The sequence below is a fragment of the Melanostigma gelatinosum genome, assembly GCF_949748355.1.
Source record: "Melanostigma gelatinosum genome assembly, chromosome: 10".
Lineage (NCBI taxonomy): Eukaryota > Metazoa > Chordata > Actinopteri > Perciformes > Zoarcidae > Melanostigma > Melanostigma gelatinosum.
In genome coordinates this window covers 7,437,233-7,457,866 of record NC_136643.1, presented here as the reverse complement: position 1 = coordinate 7,457,866, position 20,634 = coordinate 7,437,233, and the positions used below count along the sequence as shown (strand labels likewise).

General features: G+C 41.5%; 1 protein-coding gene across 1 annotated transcript in view; it reads left to right on the top strand.

The window, feature by feature from the left end:
* ube2f (ubiquitin-conjugating enzyme E2F (putative)) overlaps positions 1 to 20,361 on the top strand; it is a 51,793-nt gene extending 31,432 nt beyond the window's left edge. The window contains exons 8-10 of the mRNA XM_079277491.1: positions 3,718 to 3,750; positions 4,766 to 4,828; positions 17,501 to 20,361. Of these exons, the coding sequence (XP_079133617.1) occupies positions 3,718 to 3,750; positions 4,766 to 4,828; positions 17,501 to 17,551 (147 nt within the window). The 3' untranslated portion in view covers positions 17,552 to 20,361. The remainder of the gene's footprint in view (positions 1 to 3,717; positions 3,751 to 4,765; positions 4,829 to 17,500) is intronic.
* Positions 20,362 to 20,634: the final 273 nt, after the last annotated feature.

Here is a 20,634-nt window from a genome sequence, read left to right as displayed (position 1 = left end):
TGTTTATAAACACACAGACTCACAGACACACGTGCACATACACTCCTCTCCCTCTATCTCTCTGTGTCTCTCATACAGTCATTCAGGTCTTAGGGATCTTTAGAGGTGTCTCTCTCACTCACTCACTCACTCACTCATTCTTTCTTTCTTCTCTCTCTCACTCACTCACTCACTCATTCTTCTCTCTCTCGCTCTCTCTCTCACTCACTCACTCATTCTTTCTTCTCTCTCTCACTCACTCACTCTCTCACTCATTCTTCTCTCTCTCGCTCTCTCTCTCTCTCACTCACTCACTCACTTATTCTTTCTTCTCGCTCTCTCTCACTCATTCTTTCTTCTCGCTCTCTCTCTCTTTCTTCTCTCTCTCTCTCCCTCTCATTCTTTCTTCACTCTCTCTCTCACTGACTCACTCACTCACTCATTCTTTCTTCTCGCTCTCTCTCACTCATTCTTTCTTCTCTCTCTCTCTCTCTCTCTCTCATTCTTCTCTCTCTCTCATTCTTTCTTCTCGCTCTCTCTTTCTTCTCTCTCTCTCTCTCTCTCTCTTTCTTCTCGCTCTCTTTCTCACTCATTCTTTCTTCTCTCTCTCTCTGTGTGTGTCTCTCTCTCATACAGTCTTTCAGGTCTTAGGGATCTTTAGAGGTCTTTCCACCCTCCCCCCCCCCCCCCCACACACGCCATTTTTAAATAAAAGCCCCACAGAATGAATCCTAACTGAAATGCTTGTGATGAGCCTGTCGTTTAATAACCAGTTTGTGTTTATCGAACAACATGATTCTGTCTCCTCTCCCCTTCTCCCCCACCCCATTTCAAAATAAAAGCCCCAGAGAGTGAATTCTAACTGAACTGCTTGTGATGAAGCCTGTCATTTAATAACCTCTGTTTATGTGTGTCAAATATTATGATTATGTCTCCTCTCCCCTCCCTCCCCCACCCAGCCCCACCCTTTCCAAATAAAAGCCCCATGGATTAACTGTATGAAAACATTAAGCTCAAAATTAGTCTTTTTTGTTGAAATAATGAATGCTCTTACAAATACTGCGACAACTACTACTGCTGCTAATATTTCGAGTATTACTACTACTACTGCTGCTAATACTTCTACTACAACTTTTGCTGTTGCTACTATTACTCGTGCTATTACTGCTACCATCAATATTATTACTACCACTACTGCTATTACTACCACTACTACTATTACTTATACTACAACTGCTACTACTGCTATTCATGCTACTACCAGTACTAATACTACTACAGCTATTAGAACGACTGCTACTAGTACTACTACTACTGCTACTTCAAATACTGCCATTACTTTTACTACTACTACTACGACTGTTATATTAAATACTACGACCACTACTACAGCTATTACGACTAGTACTGATACTAGGCTGCTACTACTTCTAAATACTAATACTTCTACTCCTAATGATACTACAACTACGACTTCTACTACTACGCTTACAAATATCACTACTGCTACTACTACTACTTATTCTAATGCTACTAATACTTCTACTCCTAATAATACTTTTACTACAACTTCTACTCCTATTACTACAAATGTCACTACTTCTGAAATTTGTTTAAGCTACAGAAATTGTTCAAATATCAAAATGTTCAGCTCTTTCAGGAGAGGGGTGCTTTGACTTTTCATTTTTGTAATCTTTAAACTTTTTGAATTAAGCTTTTTGCAATTTTCTTTTGAATGGGATCTCTATGGAGAAAATCTTCAAATCCTGTTATACTTCTTCAACTTTCAAAGCCTTCTTCCTCATACGTTCAGCTACAGACACCATAGTTAGACATTTCAACTAGAAGGTTTTTCAGCAGTGCAGTTTAAATGCTTTCGGGCTTCAACATTTTTCAGACAGATAGTCTCCCATTTCTTAATTTTCAGCAATTTTTTCACAATTAATTTCAGCTTTCAGCATTCCAACGCATTTTCAGCAGGAAATGCTTTTTCTAGTTCTTTCTTCTCGCTCTCTCTCACTCACTAATTCTCTCTCTCTCTCTCTCTCTCTCTAATTCTTTCTTCTCTCTCTCTCTGTCTGTCTCTCTCTCATACAATCATTCAGGTCTTAGAGACTTTCAGAGGACCCCCCCCCACACACACACACACACACCCCATTTCAAAATAAAAGCCCCAGAGAGTGAATTCTAACTGAACTGCTTGTGATGAAGCCAGGCATTTAATAACCTCTGTTTATGTGTGTCAAACATTATGATTATGTCTCCACTCCCCCTCCCTCCCCCACCCAGCCCCACCCTTTCAAAATAAAAGCCTCATGGATTAACTGTATTTAAACAAGCTCAAAATTAGGCTTTTTTGTTAAAAAAATTAATGCTCTAACTACTACTGCTGCTGAGAGCTTGAGAGCGGCCGGACTCGGGCTCACGTGTCAGCGAGTGGCCCTGTGATCGCACCAAATAGTGTGTGGAAAAAAATAGCAAGTGCAAAAAGCTGCGAGTCAGAAAGGATTGTGGGAGTTTTTCGAGTGGGTGATGATGTCCCGCTCCTGTCGCCACTGTCCTCCACTTCAACGCTTTTACACTGCATGAATTAGCCTGGCGGCTGGCGGACTTCTCCTTACTCACAGCCCTTGTGTTGTCTTTTGATTGTTTATGGGCTGAGATGTTTCACTGCTGCTCACAAACTACCTTCTGAAGATTATACCTCAGCTTTTTAGAAATGAGGCCTCTGATAACACGCTGACTGTAATAAAAGTTGGTGATTAGTTTGGTTGCAGTACACAAGGGATGTAACAAATAGAATGTTTTTTTGTTTTGTTCGTTTGTTCATTAAATATATCACAATGTACAAAGGAGACGGGAACAGAGAAAAAGCAATACATTGTTCTTCGTGGTGGGTTCAGTCGGGAGTTATTTTACATTTCCTTTGCTTGTATCACACTTAGCAAACAGACATTTTCCTACCTCAAAGATTAATTTCACTATGTAAATTAAATAAATACTTGTGTGTGGAATGAGTGAAACATAACTGAATAGAATCCCTGAAATCATTATCTTGAAATCCTCCATCGGCGCACCCGCTGACTGTTGTTTATAGCTGCTCCCAGTGAAATACATCGGCCCTTATGAGCTGGTCTCTGTTACATTCCGCCACCATGTCACTGCTGTTCTTAGCTGGGATTTCACTTGTTCCTCGAAATAGAAAGCAGGGGGATAATAAAAGTCGCAAGCTACAGTAAAAAAAGAAGAAAAAAAAGGCTATTATGTTGCCGTGTTTGTTTTTCCTTACACAGAACCCTTCAGCCTATAGCTGTCTAAGATCCTGTAGAATCACAGCCTGCATGTTATGGCGGTACATTACAGAGTCTCATGGCTCCTGCAGACAGGATTCAGGGATTTGATGATTTTTAACTTCGGTGCTTCTGTGCCTACGCTTTGAACAGATATTTCTTTTAACCATACGACTAAAAGGAATTTATAATAATATTATATATTAAATTGCCCTCCCACAAAATTATGAGGGTTTATTCGCTTCTTTCATACTTTATATATTCCAAGTTTATTCACAAGATTGGTGTAATCATATAATATACAAGATATACTATATCCATACTATATAATAAAGTAACAATTAAGACTTTGTACTGGGCTCCTCTGTGAAGTGTGTATGTTTTCATGAATATATTGAAACTGTGATACTATTTGATCATTCATATTTTTCCATTTGTTTTTTTCCAGGACATTGTCTGGGGATTAAACTCCTTGTTCACTGTAAGTTGTGCTTGTTTTTTATTAACATTGCTTTGTTGTTAGAAACTGAACTTCCTACAAATACATTTTGATTTGTCATCACACTGACCGGACAAACAGTCTGTGCAGGTTTTAGGAAAAAAAACAATGGTTGTGTCTGCGCACACAGTTTCCTGTTGTTAAATGAGGAAATAATGAAAAGACCAGGGAGCTCTCTTTTAACAGACACTGATGCTGACTCTATGTAAGGCTGTTGTTCATCTCTCTTTACAGCTGTAATAAGTTAAATTATCTTTCTCAGTATGAAGAGCAATTTGAGGTGATGAGGGAAAATAAAAACCAAATTGATTGCACATTATGCTTGTGGAAATTCACTCCCAGCTGCTGGGTTTTTGATTAAATGGAATGGAGGATATGCTAAATTAGACAATAATATAAGTTTTAGTTTCAATAGTTTAACTAAACATTTTGGATGCAGCTGAGTAAGCAGCTGAAAGTAAACACATTATTTAGTTTACTCCAAAATATGCACACTCTGCTAATTGCAAGCTTGCATAAGTCTATCATCGAGCGCATTTCGAAAGCATCCACCCTTCCCCTGAGGTCCTCAGTGTGTCTGGTGATAATGGGGACGATAATCTGCATTGATGTGCGGTCGTGCCCTAAATCTTACCTCATAATCAGGAAACAACCTCTCAGGTCATCCATCTTTAAAAAAAAAAAAAGTCTTTTATCGCTCTAACAGCGCTCCGCATCTTGCCGCGATTAGTTGTGGGTGGCATCACTTCAGCATAATTATACTGTTTTGTTGCCGCAGTTGCAGAAGCCGGGGTGACATTGCAGACAGCAAATAGTGCTGAGGCAGGCAATATCTCCTTTAGCAGCTTTTTTTTTTCTTCTTTTGTTAAAATTGGGGGGGGGGAAATGTGACCCACACATAGAAGTATAGAACTTTGCAAATATCTTCTATTCATGATTGTTCACTTGTGGGTTCACACTCTGTACCTTTTCTCTCTCCTCTCCTCCCCTCCTCCAGGACCTGTTGAACTTCGATGACCCTTTGAACATCGATGCAGCGGAACATCATCTGAGAGACAAGGTGAGGCTTCACTGGCACAATCGGGGTGATCGTATCTATAATTCTGTTTCATCGCCGGGCACCAATTCAGTGCCAAACGGTGACTGCAGTCATTGACATGCAGACGGTTCACTTGCGAAGCCTCCCCATCGCGTTTCAGATATGGTTGTAGTCTCCATAATCATATTCATACCTTCAGCCCGCATCGAAAATATATTGGGACAGGACGCACAGCTGCTGCTGAAGCTACACTACTTTCTTTTTTAGGTGGGATTATGTGATATTCACTTGAGAGTGCTTTAATCCGGTATAGTGGGCTGAAGAGCACACAGCAGCCTCTCAGCAGAGGATGGCTGTGACTGTGGTAGATATATTTTTTTTTAACATTAGTACTTTAATTCTGGGCCTCGACAGTAGACGGCAGACTCTACAATCTGTGAGTCGAATCAGCACACTCAAGCTGTTAGTTTGTGTGTGTGTGTTTTTTATGAACTGTAACTTCAGTTATACTTTCTCCTGCGCCTTTCTAGTCTTCCGACCACTCGAAGCGCTGTACACTACATGCAGGGCTGGGCAATGTTTCAATATTATATTGATATTGTGATATGAGGCTATACTGTATATGCGGTTCGATTTTGGATATGATAATATATGGCATAACTGTTGTCTTTTCCTGGTTTTAAAGGCTGCATTACAGTAAAAAGATGTGATCATCTGTTCTATTATTTGCCTTTACCCACTTAGTCATTGTATCCACAAGTCATTGTGTAAATATTGTGTAACGGCACCGATGGTCAACCCTATAAGATAGTAGCAATATTGATATCGAGGTATTTGATAAAAAAAATTGTGATATATATTTGATTTTTTTTTCATATGGCCGGGCATCGAATGTGTGATCCTTTCCGAATGGTAGACCGGCTCCATCTCCTGAGCCACATGCCCCCCCAAGCAAAGCAAACACACAAGATGTTTCAAAAAGATAGGCAACCCGGCTAATTGATACTGAACCTATTCCCTCTATGTCTCCCCATTTGCACTTCTCCGCTCAGCTCTTCATCGGTGTCAGAAAGTGGGGAAACCGATGTTCTCAGTCTTTCTCTCGCAGTAATTGCTTTCCTGGTTTGCCGACCGAACTAACGCGACTCTGCAGGGAGCCTGCTGACCGGAGTAATAGTTGTTAGTTGAGCCTGAGTTGAGGCGAGCTGAAAGCCTTTTTTTAAATGTACAGCGTTTGACCTTTGGCACTTTGCGCATACCCTTTCCCATGATGCATTGGGATGCACCCAGCAGTGCGTGATAATGGTAGCCATGTGACCCCCATTAGACGTGAAAGAGTTGTTGTGGGAGGGAGCGAGTGCACAATAAATCATTTCTGGTTTGAGGCCATGATTGTTTAGATGAGTCAATGGACCCAGATGAAGGAGAAGATTGTCAAATGGGAGCCTTCATGGCGTTTTTAGAAACTCAGATTCATTTGTTAGTGAGCCAAAGCTTTTTACAAATTTCTCTGCGCTACAATAGTTTCTTTTTGAATGCCTACAGAACTTTGCACCTACTTAGGATGCATCCATTCTTTCCTTTTCTCAGTTTGCCACCACCCCGATGAAAAGTGTGAATTCCAGTTACCAAGAGCTACCGCCTTCTTTAAGCGTGCCTTAAGCTGTTCTGACCACGGGCGTGTGCAAAATCAGTCCTCATTTACAACACAGTGTACTATGTTCACAGCCCACCGTTTTATTTGAGTGTGAAATGCATCCACTGTGCAGTTTTTGTGAGTCTTTCAGCACGATGTCGTCACCGAAGTGAAGTAGCATTTTTCCAGAAAGTACCCATTTAATTCCTTACAGCAGGGATTTCCAAAGTGGGGTGCGCGCACCCCAGGGGGTGCGCGAGCTGCCTCTAGGGGGTGCGCGAGAGGAAAAGTGTATTGGCGGTCTGATGGTGTAATAATATTAAATATAAAAAAAAAATGTAATTTTAATTTAAAAACTGTCAGGTGGGACATCTGAAGCTATCAGTCGTAAAAGAGGAGAGGGAGAGAGAGAGAGAGGAATCGGAGGCGAGGGGAACGGAGAGGTGCGTTGGGGAGAGACCGGGAGAAGAAATCGAGCCAGAGTCAGAGGAAGATGAGACGGAGGAGACCGAAAAGGAGGAAGGGATAGCACAGACAAATCGGGAGCACATCGGCCCATCGCGGAGTCAAGGTGAAAAAAGAGGAAACGAGAGTGAGCATCAGACTGGGAAAAAAAGAGGAAATATGATGAAAAGTATCTGTGTCTGGGCTTCACTTGGATTGGCAACGCAGATTCCCCAAAGCCACAGTGCGTGGTGTGCAGTGAGGTTCTGGCTAACAGCTGTCTGAAGCCCTCTTATTTACGTCGCCACCTGAACACCAAGCATGCCAGTGCAAGTCAAAAGCCCCTTACATTGTTTATATCGAAATTGGAGGAGTTACAAAACAGCCAAAAACAACTGGAGTCTCATTCATGTGTTGGGTCTATAAATGACGCACTACGGGCTTCATATCTGGTTACAGAATAGCGAGAAAGGGGCTACCGCACACAATCGCCGAAGACGTGTGCTTGCCAGCTGTCAGAGAGATGGTGGAATGTATGATTGGAGAGAAAGATGCAAAAAAGTTGGACATGATCCCGGTGTCCAACAACACTGTGTCGCGCCGCATCGATGCTTTGTCCGAAGACATCCTGGCTACATTAGTCGGTCATTAATTGTAAATGAAATGTGATAATCTGCCTCTGAGCCTGTGCGTGTGTCCTCGCATCCGTATTGCTCTTTAAAAGTGATGCCTTGTGTCACTGAAAGTTATTGAAACTTTGTTGCAGTGTTTCAGGGCGTTTTCACACCTTCAGTTTGTTTGCTTTGTTCTGATTCAGGGATTAATATGATATAATGTTGCAGTTGCTCCTTTGTTCGGTTTGTGTTCACACTGAAACATTTAACAGCGGACTAAATATTGTAAACAAATGCCACGCGCGAGCAAACTGTTCTCTCATTGGTCCGATTCTTATGCGGCTATGAAGGCTTAAAAGGCTCTGTTGCTTCTTTTTTTTTTTTTTTTTATTAAGGGGGGGGTGCGCGAACCCGGTCGGGATGTAGAAGGGGGTGCGCGGCCTAAAAAGTTTGGGAACCGCTGCCTTACAGCATTCAAAGGCAACAGGGCAGGTATCTAGCTGCTAATTTAAACAATGCAACACACTCACAAAACTGGAAAATGAATACTGAACCGTGATTTCATAGAAGATCTCATCGATATATGTTTTCATAATATGACCATTTTGCAAAATTAAAGGAAGACAACTCATAAAAAGACAATTCAAATATTTTCTTTTTCTAACGTTGAGTCAAAGCGCTGCCTCGGTGTGCTGTTGTGGTTCTCCAGGGTCACAACAACTGACAACACAAAGTCGGCCATCCGTGACCCACTCCCACTGAGTTGCCGCCTGCCGTAATCAACTTCAGCAGCGAGTGGGTGAAGCCGTGGGAGTGTGTGCGTGTCAGTGCGCACAAACTAATGCGGATGCTGGTGCTCGTGTGTGTTGAAGCTTTTGAAGTGGAACTCCTCCTGTGGCTCCTCTCTGAATACATCGGCTGGTTAAAGTGGCTGAAAGGAAGCATCTTCATGGACAATTTAGTGTGCGAGCGTGCACGCAGACAGCTGTATTACAAACACAGTTGGTACAGCTGGCACTAGAATGGAACCTGCCAGTTGGCTTGAAAGAGTCTGCAGCTCCGGCATTAGCTGTGTTTACGTGTTTCATAGAGAATCCTGAAATATCAATTGACATTGCAGACTGTCAGTTTGAGGTGAGAGCATGTCCTCTGTGTGGTGTCGAGGGATTCTTCTTTGTCTGCTGACGAGTACTGAACTGTGAAACGTGCACAACCTGTGCCACTTTGAAATCCTTTATATTAAAAAAAAAATCTATAAATGCTAATTAAGCTTCTCCGTAGCATAAGAAGAATGTGTGGAAGATATTGTTTGAAATTGTTGACATGTTTTAACAAAATGAGCAGACCAAGGGAGGGATAAGTACACACGCTCATTCTAAGCAGGTTTTGAGTGTGTGGTGTGTTTCACAACAAACCTTGTACGAACAGCTGCAATTATTTAAATGTCGAAAGTCTATAAAATGGCACCAGGCTCATCTGCCAGAAAGCAGAAGAGTAACTAGTTTGGTTACTGCCAAACAGCTCGATAGATTAAATCAAAACATTTTTTGGGGGGTAATTTACAAAGCTATTTATTGATGATATAAATGTGGCCAAGAATTCTCATGAATACAAAAAAAAGTCATCTTTAAAGTAGGGGTGGGAATCACCAGAGGTCCCACGATATGATATCACGATACTGCGATATTCTGAGTATTGCGATAACATATGGCCTATATTGCGATTTATTACTTTTTTCAATTTCAAATTATGTCCCCAAAGGAAAACTGTGTCAACATGTTTTCAGTCTGTTCATCTCACTTCAATCATTTTTATTGCAGCAAAATAGGATTGTCAAGCAGACAGACTAACAATGTCATAAATGTTGCATGAACCTGACAAACTGAACTGTTTGTATTACTACAAAGTCCAACTTAACGAAATGCAAACATGTGGACTCAGTATATGAACTATAACTTGTATAAGTAGGATATAATAGTTATATAACTCAGTATAACTTGCGATGCGTGGACGTCAAGGGCAGAGAGACAGTTATGCGCTGCACTCTCCCCATGAGCCTGGCCACTGTTGGCAGATTTAACCCCGTTGTGAGGCCAGATGTCTATCTGTTATGTGGTAGTGTAGTTAGTGGACCCAAACGCACGCACACAGCAGGTTTACTCCAGCCAAGACTTTATTTAACGGTGCAGGAGGAGTCACAGAATGAACCAACAAAAACTAACTGTCCAGCAAACTAAAGTCACTCCTATAATCTCCACCGGAGTCGGGAGGGAAGCTCAACCGAGGCCGGGACAGGTAGCCTCCGGAGTCGGGAGGGAAACTCGACCGCACTCAAAACTGAAGGAACAGAAAACAAACAGGTAACGATCTTCACTGAATCGGTGTTCAGACTTACGTGACCAGACTGGTAACCAGACGGACTGACAACGCGCCGGAGGACAGCTGGGGTATTTAAGTCCGTCGGAGATGATCACTGTAATTCCCCACAGCTGAGCCTGGGGAGAGGGGCGTGGTTGGAGATGGAACTCACAGGTGGAAACTATAGGCTGACACAAAAACAAAACATAAGCACATGGCCTTCAAACAACAACACTGACTGGGGGAAAAACAGAGGAGCACACACTAGGTCAGACCGAGATCCTAACAGTATCTTTGTTTTGACCAACTTCCTACCAATCACGCTGACCTCACCAGAAGACAACTCGGCACCAGCTAGTGGACTGAAAAAGCAATTGATTTGATTTTTTTTTTTGTTTTGTTTTAATAGTTTATATAATAAAAGATCGATACTTGGTGTATCGATACAATATCGCCACGCAAAATATTGCGATACTATGCTGTATCGATTTTTTCCCCCACCCCTACTTTAAATGCATAAATTCAATGACCAGTTGCGTTTGAATATCACCACGTGTTTTCACCGTTAACGTTCCCTCGGATGTCAGTTTTACACACCTCATCTAAATAATGTAACAAAAGAAAGACAAACTACTTCATCATTATTTGTCTTATATGTCTAAGTCAACATACAAGGTACAGTCAAATGCAGCACCTCATTATGGAGCGTACTTGTTCTGTCAGTTCAGTGTCAAAGTGGCAGCGAGGCAGTGAAAGACTGTGGTCTTCAGAGGACACGCTGACAGCTCTGATCTCTGCTCCGTGTGTGTGCTAAAGCAGCTGCACTAACTTTCGGTTTGCGGATGGAGTTGCAGACTTACCGCGAGGGTGGAAGTTAAGAAAGAGGAATATTCTTTTCTTTATTGATTCATTTAAAGTTATTCGTCTTGTCGGCCGGTGGAACCTGGCAATTGAATAGAGAGGTACAAAATACACCCGCCAAAAATACACTTTGCGAGGTGGAGGACGATTCAAGCAAATAGATTTCCTGGAAAGACGAGGCTCACTGTATTGGGAATGCAAAATAAGGAGGAGGGTGAGGCACATCTTGTCACAGCAACTTTCTCCGTCGCTCTCTGCTTCGAGCAGTATTTTTATACCTGGGCCTTCAGTGCTGTTGTACTATAGTTGAACCACCTCCTAATAACCTCATTATGACGCTAGCATGATGGGATGCTTCGTCATTAACGCAAAATGCATATAGTCAAAATCAATGTAATTAAGACAATGACAAGAACAAACTCACAAGAACCAGTCACACATATTTATATGACAACAAAGCAGGTAGAATAACAAACCTAATTCAACAGGCCTCTGCACATTCCAGCAAAACTGCGGCGCTAAAACATGCATTCCGCCACACACAAGGGCACCATTCAGATATTATTCGCATCAGAGGAAACAATATTAACCGTATCATAAAAATGGCACCATAGAAAAATTAACACATAGTAACGCTACTGCAGATGTAAAAACAAAAGCAGTTCACTTACCAAAGCTGCTGTTCACTATTTAAAGACAAAGTCCATCCTCCTTTCTGTGTTAATAAAGAGTTCAATGCCACGGTTGTACAGTACATCGGTGCGGTTCAGTTTCAGTCAGAGGTCCTTCTCGATTCATGTGAAGACAGTATTGTATTTCCTGAATACGTTTTAATGCGTTTGAGGGCTGAAAATGTTTTGTTGACAATCAACAATATCGTCCCCATTTACTTAAACTGCAAAGGGATTCACTTGTAAGTCTGAGGGCATTGGGACTCTCTTCTTACCTAGAGAGGGGTGAAATCTGATTGGATAAAAGCGCTACTTAAAACAAGCTGCGCTGGAAACAGCGCTGCAGGCTGGAAGCAGAGCAACTGAGGAAGACAATGAGATAATAAGCTAATGGGGAAAATATTTAGAATACATGTAGTGTATGAAAAGTTATAAAATAGCTATAATTTTGTGATTCTGTCAGTGTCTAGGCCAGCAGAGAAGGCTTTGCTGGCCCTGAAAAAACAGGAAGCTGGCATAAATATCAATTTACGGTGAGGAAACGTATGAAATGTATGATTTTAAATAAATGAAGCTCAGAAATACAGACTAAAGAGGTGTAATACAATAATTAAAAAGATTTTAAAAAGAAAACTCAATTCAAAGTCCAAACTAATAGGTAAAACTAAATAAATAGAAAAAAGTATACAGAAATAACGCCCAATTCAAACCCAGATTGAAATGGTAAAAAACTATAAATAATAAATATACATAAACGAAGCCCAATTAAAAGCCAGACTACAAAGATAACATACAATAAATAATAAGAATGATAAATATTTAAAGCTCAATTTAAAAACCAGACTAAAAAGGTAGGTCTTGAGTTTGCTTTTTAAAAATACCAACAACTTTAAAGAACACCCTCAGTGCCAAAACGTACTTCCAAAGAGTCCTGTGGATTCATTCTTCAGAATAACTTCAAACTCACTTTTCATAAAAGAAGTTTTATGTACGCGTACACCTGCAAACCATATCACTTTCCCAGCTCTCTCTTCAGTTTAGTTTATAAATACATTTAATAAACCAAACTTCCTACTACTTATTATATATACAGGCAATCTAAAAAGGAACACTGAAAGCTTCACAGGGATAATTCGCCCACAATGGTTCATTTGTGAATCAATTACTCAACCTGTGTCGCCTTGAATTCTGAAATAAAACATTTCTGGCATGTCTCCACAGTGAACCAAGAGTAAAAAAACAATGGCGAAAAGTCTTGATGAACTGAAACGAATTGGGGCCGAGTTCAACAACAGCAAAACTATATCAAAACATTTGTTTACGAACTCTGCAGTATAATCCAAGTCATATTTATCCAGTCCTATGCTGTCTACTTCCCAAACACATGCATCTCTGCAAAAAAACGTACTATTAAAAACCCTTCAGACTCAAATTTGTATGAAAAGTGTGTTAAATAGTAAGGTTTTAGCGATGATGCGTGCATTTAGGAAGTAGTGTGCATAGGGCCGGATAAATGAGACAATAGCACTTTTAATCCGCTTACTCGCAACAAGGTTTCTCTTCAAGAATTCAAGGTAACATGGGGCGAGCGATTTCTATACACATGGTCATTTTGTGGCTGAAGTATTCCTTTTAAAGAACACGTGGTGGGCCATTAAAGAAATGTTACTTGAGGAATTGTTCAGTATTAAACTGTGCCAGAGAGCTGATAACATTAGAGCTAAGGTTAGCACCACCTTGAGATTGATTCTTGTCCTCTTGATGAAGGCTTGTAAAGCAGCAAATACATGAAAAAAATGGAAATACTTTCAATAAAAGAGGTCAACAGTCAAGACACCATCGAGCCTTTTTTTCCCTCAATGCCATCTGTGTTTTCATGAAATCTTAGTCCGTCATCAAACACAAGTGGTGTGTGGATAATCTCAACACTTACACCTCTCTTTATACTTCATCCTCAGTGCTGCATAAAATTAAAAGAAAGTCGTGATGTGACACGCTCAGTCGACGCCATCATTCAACGTTTGAGTGTGGAGCGGAAGGCTTTGACATCCCAGCGGACCTCACTGGGAGTTCACTTACATGAAACCCACACCAGATGTGACGAGGGGGCTTTGACATTTTGACTAAAATCCTCAGCCAGCCGAAGTGTGAAAACACCCAGGACTGTTGAGTGTTCTCACACACCTCTGCATCCCTGGTCATCTCTCTCTTCTCTATTCCCCGTTCACACCTCACCTTCATCTTTCCTCTCTTGCAGTCTGCTTACCTGATCCATGCGGGGGCTTTCCGTTGCTTATTTACCCACTTTTTGCACCCACAGGGTTTAATTTGCATCCCCTCCCTTCAGATGACGGTACATATTTTGAGTACCTGCACAGATCGCTGGAGAGGAGAATTAATTGCCTTCTGTAGTGTGAAATAGAGCCAAGAAAAAAAAAGTAAGCTGTGCAAAGTTTGTAATCGACTGCAGGGTGTGCTTGGAGTCTTCAAACTAATGAACGCCAGAGTAATTTGCAGTCTCAGCCAGATTTCTGTTGTAAGATAAAAGGATGGGTGAGTAAGAAAGTAGTCAAATTTCTCTAAATTTGTGTGCGATGGCGTTAATAGGGTTGTGCACCCTGTAAACCTTCTACTCCCTCATTTTATGTTTAAGTCTTCGTTTATCGTGGATTTTCCCGCAAATGTTTGCAAAAGCTCGTTAGAGACAGCTGGGTCGACTGAAGATGCCAGAGAGACAGACGGGTAGATGAGCAGTGACAAGCATCCCATATTTACTCGTGCTGTCCATTTTACACAGACAGATGGACAAAATGTGTTCTCTCATCTTTGGACACTGATCTGTGCATTGAACATTGAATTGATCATGATGCCACACAGGTCAGTCTTGAGATATAGCTCATTCTGCTAATGTAAGTCAGAATGGATATCGCATTTCTAAAATAGAAATATTACACCATTCCTTTAACTGCATATTGCATATGGATGCAAGCTAGCTTGAATGAGTTATTCATATTGCAGAAAGTACCATCAGGACCAACAACATGTGAAAGCATTAGAAGTGCAACAACTGTCAGATGTCAGATGGATTGCTGTGAAAGATTCATGGTGCCCAGACGATGAATACTAGTGCCTTTGGTGATCCTTCTTGAGAGATCCTTGAGATATATATATACATATGTATGTATGTATATATATGTATGCATATGTGTATATATATATGTATGTATATATATATGTGTGTATATATACATATATATATATATATATCACACTGTGTCCAATCACATATATGTATATATATATATATATATATATATACGTATATATACATACAACGGCTGGGTCATAATGTGACGCGTCCCCGCTGTCCAGTGTCAAATTTCTCATGCGAGTGTCCCACACAGACTTCGGTGCACTGATTTACACCACAGCTCCGGCGGGGTGGTCACGCACACACTGCTGGGGCTTGAGGCGAGATTCAGAGAACGTGAGAAAAACCGAGTCAGAGAGAGAGAGAGACGGGGGAAAAGACGCATGACAGATGACTGACAGGAATGCTGAAAAGCTGCCAGCGCCAAAAACTCCAGCAGTGATGACAGCAGTTTGAGTATCCGTCCATAGCAGGATGATGGATTGGCCCTTTTGGCGCTGAGGGAGCTCTCCCTCGAGGCCCTATTTTAATGCCAGAAGTGCAGCAAACAGAGCAAAGTGGTTGGGGTTTACGGGTGCACGGACTGCGTGGGGATCGCCACGTGCTCGTGCTATGTTGGTTTATTCTGGTAAAACAATGTGTGGGACGACTAGGCTTAAAGGGAATTTCAGAAATTGGCTATTATTATGCGACTGGGAGCTCAGAGATGCTCCCTTCATGTTGAGGCTTCTAATAATCAGATTTGTTGCAGTTTGACGTCAGTGATTCAATATTGTTTTTAAATTTAGAGCTCTGAGGCGAAGCGTATAATTCAAGCTGTGAGCAATGTGCAAGGCAGCAGATCGACTACTCAAACATATCTCATTTTAGAGTCCTCGAAGCAACGAACAAATAACTTAAACTGGATTGGACCATAATAACACATTGATAGTATCTATTTCTGTGCTCGCTCTGCGGGCTAATGTGCTCACAAAGACTATGCTGACGCTCAGCTGATATGATGTCGACCAGTGTAGGGTGTTAGCATCCTAACACTTGCTAATTAGCAAAAAACACAAAGTACAGCTGAGTCTGATGGGTATTTCATTAGATTTGCAGATTTGAGTATTAGAGATTACTGGATATTTCATGGAATGGTATAGATCAGGGGTCTCTAACTGGCGGACCGCGGTCCGGATCCGGACCCAGACGCAGTTGCATCCGGACCCAGGACCTAAAATCGATATTTCGGAAGCATACATATTAGGCAGCGAGTTTTTACTTTTAAGCGGCGCATCTTACACAGCCGTTACGGTACTTGTTCAGTGGCGCAGGAGACACCGACCAATGCGTTGTAAATCACATCACGTGATGCAGCTCCTCCAATCAAATGTGAGTATTCTGACAAGTTTCCTGACTGAGCGAGGTTTACACACACCGTGACACACGGGGGAGAGACGAGGAAATAGAAACAAGAGCAGGAAAATTGCGCTAATCAGAGAGGTTATCTCACATGACGTTCTCCAAAAAGAGAAACGTGTTCAGAGAGAATATAATTTACAAGCATGAATGAACAGACTCTTCTATGTTAATTCTCCCCACAGGCAGTGTGTCATATATTCAGAAACCGTAACTATTGATAAAAGCGGAAAATGAAGCGCATTGATGGAGTGCGCTTCATGCTGATGAAGTGATGGGGCAAACAAGTTAAGACAGGACGAGAAAGAGGCTGAGGAAGGAGGATGCAAACACAGAAACTAAATGATATCTCTACATGCAGCACACTGTTAGTTTAGCCACAAATAAACTGGGTAAATATTAAAGTGTATCTTGGTGATGTTAAGAGTAAATTGAGATGTGGGACCTTTTTGTTTCCGAAATCGAAATCTGATTGGACACAGTGTGATCAAACTGCTGATCAGAGCCACGTTCAGAAGCAATGTGTATTGTTTCAGCAGTCTTTGCTTGGAAGTCATAGCTAATTCAGTTCTATGTGTGACATTGACATTGACACTGCCGAAACAATGCCGGCTGCATCATCATTAATCCCGGAAAAAGAATGTAGCCGCAGACAGCGTGCAACCAATTACGACAGTTCCTATGATGTACAGCGTGTCGACCCACAATGCAGTTCTGCTAAGCCGTGCACTTTCCTGTACAGATGGAATAAAGTAAATACTTTCAGAGGGGAAAGGTGGCGCAGCTCAAATTAATAGCAGCCTTTGACCAAATCCATGGCATCGTGTGTGTGTGTGTGTGTGTACTGTAAACATTCCGCCTGATGTGTCAAAGAATAGTTTGCAGGAAATATGAAGAGAATGTAGACACAAACAAACCAAGTTACAAACCAGTGGGTGAAGAAGAAATACACGTAGGCTTGAAATGATGGACAGAGCCGAGGAAATGAAAGAGGGCTGCCAGGAGAGGTCACACAGGGCGCCATCAGGCCAGATGTAACCAAGGGGGATGGGTCAAAGGGAGTGACGGAGGGATGGAAAGAAGCCAAGCACGACCAGCAGGGGCATGATTAATAGGAGAGGAAAACCTAGAAAGGGGGTTAGAGAGGGCAGACACGACCAGAAGGAGAAAGTCAACTCGAATGACAGACATCATAAATAAGATGTAATGTGCTACTCTTTCACACCAGACACCTACACTAGATGAGCTGTTCTCTGAATGATCAAAATGCAATTAAATTAAAAAGAACGTCGTCAAATATGCAAAAGTATATATGCTTTTAAAATTCTAAATTAAAGCAACAAAACGCGTCATACACACTAATTGGGGAGTTGGCCAAAGATGAATCACGCTATATGCCTATGTCGATGAATTATTGTCTTTTTTATTTATTTATTTTTTTTTACCTGGTGGATTATATTAGTTTTTCCACTCTTGACTCTCATCCGCCTTCTATAAATGTGTGGTATCTGGCTTCTCCATCTAACTCTCATACTCTCTCTTTACCTTTCTCCAATCCAGGAGGACTTTCGGAATAAGGTTCAAGATTACATCAAGCGCTACGCCAGATGATAGAAGCATGGGCTTCCTGAGTCAGCCTGCACCAATCAACCAAACTGCTCTACCTTGCCTCGGCTAATCCTGGCCAACTACCCCCCCCCCCCCGCCCACACACACACACACACACGTGTCAATCAACAGCTGACTCTTTGACTCTCCCCTTGCTGCTCTGCTGTTCACAAGATTGCAATAAACTCCACATTGCAAGAACATAATAAGAAAATACAAAAACGATGCGTTTGAGTAAAGACTTGCATACAAACGAAAATTACGCTTTAATCATCCTAATAGATTGAGTGTCCCGCTGACAACAATGTCCGGTCATTGTGGCGAAATCACTGATTGAAGCCGCTTCCCCCGAGGAGTCCCGGAGACGAGCCACGGTAACGACCAGCAAGGGATGTGGGGATGAAACGGCGCTCAAAAAAAAAAAGTTGCGTTCAGCTATTTGAAGAAAATAAAATTAACAAATTTAAGAGAGAGAATATCTGTTGCAATCAGTTCACTGTTTCAGTGCCTGCTATGTTTGTGTCACTAAACAGAAAAATGCATGAGTTCACATAAACACACACAGCATCACATCCTGTAGTAAAAGGTAAACACATACATGTACACAGGCCTCCAGCTCCACTACACAGCATGTGAATGACCGCGTTGTCCGGTCTGTCATTCTCCTTGCATGTGCATACCCACGCACACCACTCACATACACACTCTCTGTTTTGTGTGTTCAGCTCCAGTGGGATAAAGTACAACCAATAAAACCACAGCCAAATGTATTGTACTGTGTTCAGCGTTACCTCTCCTCGCTGCCCTTTTGTTGTTTTTCCTCCCTCAGTCCCTCTAGTGTCTCTCTCACTCTCTCACACACACAACCACATGTACCTCTCTCCGTTGAGGATGGAGAGGTTCATTCATACTACAGTGCAATCAGAAAGTACTATGACAATGGCACTATTTTTGGTGTGTGGTCGCTCTGTACTTCAATGGGTTTAATGTGAAACAATGACTATGAGTTTAAAATCCATAACAGATAACTGTGTAGGAATTGTACCTTTTTTTGTACACAGTCCCAAAACTTTACTGTTTTGGTTTATTCTCACCGTTCACAGCAAACAGACACAGTTAGCAACTAGCTGGGGAGCATTTAGCAGCTAAAGAACAAGATATCATTGATCTGTATATTTACGATCATGGTCCTAAAATTAGGACTTGAATTCTTGAAGAAAACTTTTAATTTCTCCTGATATACAAATGGTCATTTTGTGGGTGAAGTATTTCTTTAAAGCTGAAAGCCGGCACTTTTATCTCAGTCATTATTTCATGTCATTGTCATCGTGCTGCAATATGGAATAAAAGACAATTTACTATCCCAAGACTGTTGGGACTGCATTGTATGCACCTTTTCACTCTGGTTGCTGTGGGAATTTCCCAAGCTAATGTGTAGAGTGTGTTCATCTGGAGGGACAGAACTGTGTTCTCCCTTTCTCTCTGTGTGTGTGTATCAACTGTATGTTTTAACTGTCATTGGATGTGAACCTCTAGATAATTGCAGAGGTTCATACAGTAAAAGCGGTAGGATAGCAAGCAGGCCAGTGAGGTAACACGCCAGAGAGTGAGCTTACTAGCTAGCTAGCTAACAAGTGAGAGTCTTTCACTCGGCGTGAAGGACTGACTTTTCCTCAGTTATGTGTCGTTCTTGATGTCCATACAAGGTGTACGTACATTGGAGGTGTTGCACTCCGGACAGGTTTGGAGGACTGAAGGTAAACAAGTCGCTCACTCGTAGCCAGTTGGCATGCTTGCTTGCTACAATGCTTGCTAGCTCACTCGTTAGCTTGCTGGTGAACTTGAGTAGGTGCTGCTATTCCACTGCCATTGTGGATTTTGGCCATAAACTGCGTGTTCATTTTGTATGTGTGGTAGATAGAGAAAGCAAGAGAGGCTGTCACTAAATTAGTCTTTCTACGTATGCTAGGGTGTGTGTGTGCGTGCGTGTGTTTTGCTTGGTCCTAGCTAGCGTTGTGCCTCCAGTTTGAGTCGTATATCTGAACATCTATACTGTTCTCACTCCATTCAGCTTCGTGTTCACACGTCTGAGGCAAAGTCTATGTGATCTGACCAGTGGTGCATTTACTAAGGATGTCAGAAATCTAGTTGTTGAAGATTGAAATGTTATGTCAAAGGTATGTGTGTGTGTGCAAAGACTGATATCATGTGCTTGTTGAGCGTGTTTGTGAGCGCTTGGTGTGTGGACAGTTAAAGTATGACGTGTTGAAATCATGTGACTTGTTAGCATGCTCTGGTTCCCTCTTGCTCTTCCTGTTATTCTGGCCCAGGGTTCAGCAGCTCAAATTGTTAGTGTTTTCTAGGTGAAAGTAAACAGAATAACAGGGAACACTGACTCTCTGCTGAAATAAAGGACCTCACAATACGATAAAATAACCTGGTCCGTTGAAAGCAAATGTGAATGTGGGCGTTGTGTGGTATTTTCCAGCATGGTGTTGGATCACTCAAACCCGGAAGGCTAATGTAACTGCCTATCACCATGGCAGTTCATTGTCGTGGTAGCAGTTGCCTCCAGGATACGGTAGTCCTGTACTCTGTACTTAATGTTAGCCTTACTAATACTCTGACTTGTCATATGTCCTTTACTTTGGCAGTTAGCAGTGTTCATTTCTCCCAGGATGCTATTGCAACCATATCTCTGCTTGGGCTAATGCCATGTTTGGGCCAGAGGAGAAGATTAACAATTTGTTCTTCTTCATATCCTCAACCGTTTCTTTCTCAGATTGTATATCCATTTTTTAAGATATATTAAAAGAGAATATAAATACAACAAATGCTTCTTGTGTGTTTCATTCACTTAAGTATTTTTGCGACCGATCTTTTGCGAGACAGAAGTTTCAGTTAAGTTGTAATTATTATTGCAAATAACTGTTATTACCAACTAATGTGCCAATTATTTTCACCATCAATCATTAAGTGGATTAAACGTTTGTTACGCAACATTGTTACAAAGTGCTGTCGTTATTTACGATAGTTACATTGTTACAGTATTATTTTGACACAAACCATGTTCATTTTTTCCAACC